The 6000-nt window shown below is 27.6% G+C and overlaps 1 protein-coding gene across 11 annotated transcripts in view; it reads right to left on the bottom strand.

Annotated features, from left to right (window-relative positions):
* LOC127285523 (cell adhesion molecule Dscam2-like) overlaps positions 1 to 5775 on the bottom strand; it is a 163185-nt gene extending 157410 nt beyond the window's left edge. For 3 of the 11 annotated variants that reach the window (XM_051311599.1, XM_051311600.1, XM_051311598.1), the window contains exon 1: positions 5489 to 5774. In XM_051311599.1, coding sequence (XP_051167556.1) covers positions 5489 to 5612 — 124 coding nt within the window. In that variant the 5' untranslated portion in view covers positions 5613 to 5774. Of the gene's footprint in view, positions 1 to 5488 lie in introns of all 11 variants that reach the window. The other 8 variants (XM_051311601.1, XM_051311607.1, XM_051311604.1 and 5 more) reach the window with 5 other exon arrangements.
* Positions 5776 to 6000: the final 225 nt, after the last annotated feature.

The raw sequence follows: 6000 nt of genomic DNA on the forward strand, positions 1-6000 counted from the left end.
TAAAGAATAAACGAACTATCTTAGTAATAACATTAAAATAAAAAAATAAATAAAAAATAAGTAATTTATGAGATTTAACCATCTATTTGAAAAAACATTGAAATTATTAATTTTATATATTTTTTTAAAAAAGCACCAAAATATAAGCTAACTGTACCGTTTATTCTTCAGTTCGTTCTATCTACAAAAGTGCAAAACCCCCTTAATAAAATTCTAGCACTGACGCGGGCATATTTTCTTTCCACGCAGCTAAAAGAACGACAAAGTAATATTACTCTGAGACTAGCAGCAGTTGAAACCTGATTAATTTGCTCTAGGGGAGAACTCGGATATTACCACAAACCTTCCGAAATGGTGCTGTCAAGCATTAAAATTTACGCTTGAAAAGAATTTCATTTAAGTTACTTTCAATGTGTCTTTTTCAGTTAACTAAATTAAAATAGAAATTTGTTAAAAACTTTTAACTACATTTCATATAAATAAATTATGAATTCATAAATTAAAGCAACGAAGAAACTGAGATATATATATATATATATATTGAACTAGAAATAAATTATTTTTTGGGACTGCAAATAAAAATTTTTGCAATTAAATTCAAAAGAAAAAAAAAATGATATCTATAATAGAAAAGAATCAAAAACGTTTAAATATTTCAGTTGTAAAAATCAAAGGCATTAAACACGTATCTTGTACAATAAATTTAATCCAACATCAGCGTTTTGTCAGCCATCAACGAACGCATGAAATAAAGTCAATGTTGGTGCCCGTTCGTTTATTACGAACAGCACAGGCAGAAATCCCGAAAAGCTATAATTGCCATTCGATTAGATTCTCGATGCTTACTCCATTTCCAATTCCCAATTTATGGTGAATGCACATACGTGGATAGATAGATACATTGAGTAAAATCAACAGGCAAACAACGGAATCATTTTTCTATTCCTTTTGGGATTAATAAAAGAAATCCAAAATTGACAAATATTGCAAAAAAATACTATATTTTAATAAACGTCTTTTTTTTAGTTCTCGTTATTCGTTTATTAATTAAAAATTAAAAAAAAAAACAACCAATTAATTGAATTAAAAACGACTGACTAAAATTCACTTTCACTATATACTGATGTTAAATTAGTGGTCTGACTATAATATTTGCTTTAACTACTCACTGAAAACGACTTTTACTACTGTTACCAAAATTACAAAAAAATGTCCTATCTGACTAAAATTTACTTTTACTACTGATATACAAATTTTGACTTACTAAAACTTACTATTTTTAATAATACAAAAACTACATGAATCAAATTATTCAAATCTTACGCCCTTCTTTAACTGACTTTTTACTACTGATTATAAAAATACAATTTATCGTTTCTGCCGGACTAACTTTTACCACTATTACTAACATGACAAAAAAGTGTTGATAGTTTTGTGTAATCTTTACTTTTACTACCGATTCTAAAACAACAGGAATTTAATACCTGCTGTCTGACCAAATCACACTTTTACTACTGATTCTAAAACTTTCAAATCAAGTCTGACTAAACTTTTTCTTATACTACTTATAAAAAATTCCAAGGACTCAAAAAAAAAAACTTATAGAAATGAAACACATATTTAGTGTAATTACAATACTTCTGTCTGACTAAAAACTACTTTAACTACTAATACCAAAATGACAAAAATTTAATATGTTCTGTCTGTTCAAATCATTCTTTTGCTACTAATTCTAATGCTAGAAAAATTTTAATACTTCAGTTTGACTATAAAACAGAATTTTACTACTAATACTTCAATACTTGAAAAAAATTTAATTTATGCAAAATAAATAAAATATAAAAATATAACGACTCTATTAAAATATATTACTGCGCTAATACAGAAAAGCTTTATATGCACGTTTGAAAATGTACCGCTATAAAGACCGAGGCGTAACGAAGGATTTGTCAACTGAGTATGAACAAGAGTTGAATGTTGATCCTGAATGGACGAGAGGTCAACGGTGTATGCTCGGGTGCTCATTATTAGCCATGAGCTTGCGCCAGTGGTCCCCGAGTAAACACTTTGATTTATGTGGCCGGTAACTGCGATAAGGATAAACCGGCGGCCTAGACGGGGCACAAGTGGGGGTATATATAGGGTGAAGAAGGATAAAGGGAAACTGCATTGCTGAGCACAGCACATGCATATATATATACATAGACTTCAAATATCTAGATGCCCATTATATACATACATATATATATATGGTGCCTTACTCCCGTAGAGTTAGATACGACTCAATATACGTCAACTCATCCTCCCACCTCACTCCAACCAACTACCTACATTTGATTCTATACGCGGTTATTACACGGTTCCGTTACCCTATTCCGCAGTCTACGACCAGACAACGGATATTCAATGCATTGTCGTCATTCTAACAGAAAACAGGGAATCCGTAAACGGTATACTCCTTGTCCTTTCCTGTAGGACAGAATGAGTCAGATATATGTATACTTGCGATTACATTCAGATAATTGTATTCAAATTATATTCTCTCTTGTATTGTATTTATATATATACTCGATAAACCAACAAATCATAACCTAATATATAGTCAGTAGAGAATATACATCCATCAATTAGAAAAGCTTCACGCTAAAAGCATAGTTTTGGAACATTTTCCATCATAACATGTCAAATTAGCATATACGAAAAGAGAAATTCACCTTAATAAATAATATTAAACTTTTAAAAATACTTTTGTTAAAATTATAATTTTCCTAACAAAAAATTTTCCAGTATTATTATTTTGAGAATATGTTCCATGACATCAGAAATGGATGATTACACATAAACTTTTACATAATATTATTTCTAGAAACATAACTCAACAAAATGCCAAAATTAAACTATATCATAGTAGCTCAAATAATTATATTTAAACGTAACCCATTCGTACTATATTAAACAATCATGACAATAATTTTTTCCCCAAAAAATTAAAACAATAAAACTTTCCCTCGAAAAAAATTTTTGTAATTCAAATAATCAGTTATACTTAAATATCAAATAATTTATTTGAACAAAATAATTTTTATCTAAATTAAATAAAATTGTATTTGAACCAATAATATTTATGTATTTGAAACAAATATCATCTCAAATAATAAATTGATACAAATAAATATTTATTTGATAATAAAATATAACCGATTATTTGAATCAAATAAATATTTTTCAATAATCAATGTAGTTTCTTTTTTTTGCAATATCTAATAAAATAATAAGTCTAATAATACCTATAAAATAATAAACAAGGAACATAATATATATACAATTTACGAAATATCATACTGATATATTTAATGATCTGTCAAAATTTTGACAAAAACCATTTTTTTTCCCTATATTCAATTCAAATTGGATCGATTCTCAAATTTCCATATATACCAATTTAAATCAAACTTTGATGACCTGGTGTAGATTTTAATTAAACCAAAAATCGTCACCGAAATTTTCAAATTAAAATCCTCTAATCCTTTAACAGATTCGCGTCAATGCAAGTTTAATTAATAATTTTTCTATATATATATATATATATATATTGGAGAAATATGCATTATATTCGATTTACACAATCATTTTGTTCGCCAGTGTATAAATGCAAAGAGAATATAATTAATAGTTGCGCGCATATAATAATATATAATGCGCTCTGATGCTTTAATTAACTGGAAACAAAACCGTTCATTTAATCAGAGACGGGTATAAATTTCTTAGAGCGGAAGAATCCTGAACAAAAAAAAAAAAAAAAAAAAAAAAAAAAAAAAAAAAAAAGAAATGAAAAAAAGAAAATGAAGGACCAAAAATTGATAAAGATATAAAATACACTGAAAAGGCTAATATTATGATAAGAATAAAAGATTTAAAAAGAAAAATTTTGCATCGTGAATTTATGCACTTATATAGATACTGGAAAACGTCTGGACGAGTGCAAAAATAATATGGGAGAAAAATCGACGAAAATGGAACATAAAAAGCTTTTCTCGTTTCACGAAAAGCCTCCAAATCTCAAACTCTCTATTCTCGAATATATATATATATATAGATATATATATATATATATAGATATAAATTCTGAATAACGAATATTTATTTTCAAAACTTTCAATAATATCTATACTCTTCAATTTTCTAATGTTTTATTCAAATAAATAATAATATAAAATAGAATTTTATAATTCTATTAAATATTACAATTCTGTTATTAAATTATATAGGTAATACAAAGAGATTTTTTTTTATATATGATGAATGACTTTCTGTAATGACTATAAATTCGTAAATTTAATGGGAACTGTGAAAAAAACATTAAGAAACAAAAAATTTATCACTTCTTTGAATTTAAAGAATAACTTTCTATTTTTATATATATATACCCTTATTAATTCGCCTAACAAAAGTAGATGGAAATTGGCTCTAAAACAATAAACAAACGCTTTTGAAATTCAAAAGTACGTACAGTTTTCATTGAATTGAATATGAATCGTTCAGTAGATAAAGTCAGGATTTAGTCAGACGAACGCTATTGTTATCTTCTTAGAATAGCTTGGATTAAATAAACTCGTTAACTTATTATTCCTTCTCCTTATTGCATACAAAATAACGGAGAAATATTACATAATAAATAAATCCAAAAAATAAATAGAATTTACTCCCGTTATTTCTACTTCTCTCTAAATTAAAAACATTTAAATTTCAATTGTCCCTGGAATTTTATAAATGCAATAAAAATTAAAGAATAATTTATATTAATTAATTATATTAATATTATATTAATTATAATTATATTATAATTAATATAATATAGATAATAAAATTAAAAAAAAATTAATAATCGATATATTGAATCATTAATCAATAGAATAAAGAATTCAAAACATGTGCACGAAAGAAAAAAAAAAAAAAAAAAAGTCGATACAATTTTTAAATAATAATTCCAATGAACGAATCAGATTTTAAATCAGGATGGAGACATTATATTCCTGAATAATCCAATCAAACTAAAAATATCTCTGTATTGATTTAACCTCGCACCTCGCTGCACAGGTTACAGAACTTTCTTTTAATTACTCATCTCCAACCTGGCGAGATGTCAAGAATTTAGAGTCCACTTTCAAACTGAAGAGAGCAGCAATTTTTAATTAGCCAAAACTTTTTTTTGTTCTCACTATTCTCTTAGTCTTAAATATAGAAAAGAATTATTGCATCGCAAAATATACAATTTTTCTTGAAAAAAAAGGAAAATTTTTTTTTTCAAACAATCAGTTAAATATTTTTAACATTGTATTCAAATAAATTAATATAAATAAACCACGAATAAATAAATAATAATCAAAATATTATTTAAATAAATTTTTTTTTTTAAACGATACAAGAAGAAGAAAAATGTTTTTTTTTGGAAAAAAAAGAAGAAAATTTTTTTTTTATAATAACTTACGGGGAACGCTCGCCAATAGTAGATTGAGAAACACGAGGAGCTCCACGTGGTGAAGAAACTTGAATTGGACAATTGGGATAAATTTTTGATTTAAGTGAAAATTCATCGCGAAACTGCATCGCATCGCGACGTTTACCCAAATATCCCTAAACGGGCCCCCCTATTAGGCAGTGGATGGAGCCACAACTAAATCCACCTTTTCTTTCGAACCATACACGTTGAGCGCTACAGAGAAACTGCTTGCTAGCTTAAAATCGAGATTTCGCAATACTCTCGCGTAATTCCGAGGCCGTTCGGCTTTTCTCGTTAAACATCCCTTCAACCCTCTTTCCACCCAACCCCCTAAAAGCCCACAACCACACGCCACGTGAGGGAACTCGAACCACCATCACCAACCCTCAGATGTACTCTACCCACTTCCTTCCGACCATCAAGTACCAGTCTCAAAGAGCGCGCGCCAAATAACTTCGCTCTGATGCTATATAAATCACGAAAGCAAACATGACTGACGC

Source organism: Leptopilina boulardi, unplaced genomic scaffold (assembly GCF_019393585.1).
Source record: "Leptopilina boulardi isolate dan_hultmark-lab unplaced genomic scaffold, ZJU_Lbou_2.1 LbouV2_333, whole genome shotgun sequence".
Classification (NCBI taxonomy): Eukaryota; Metazoa; Arthropoda; class Insecta; order Hymenoptera; family Figitidae; genus Leptopilina; species Leptopilina boulardi.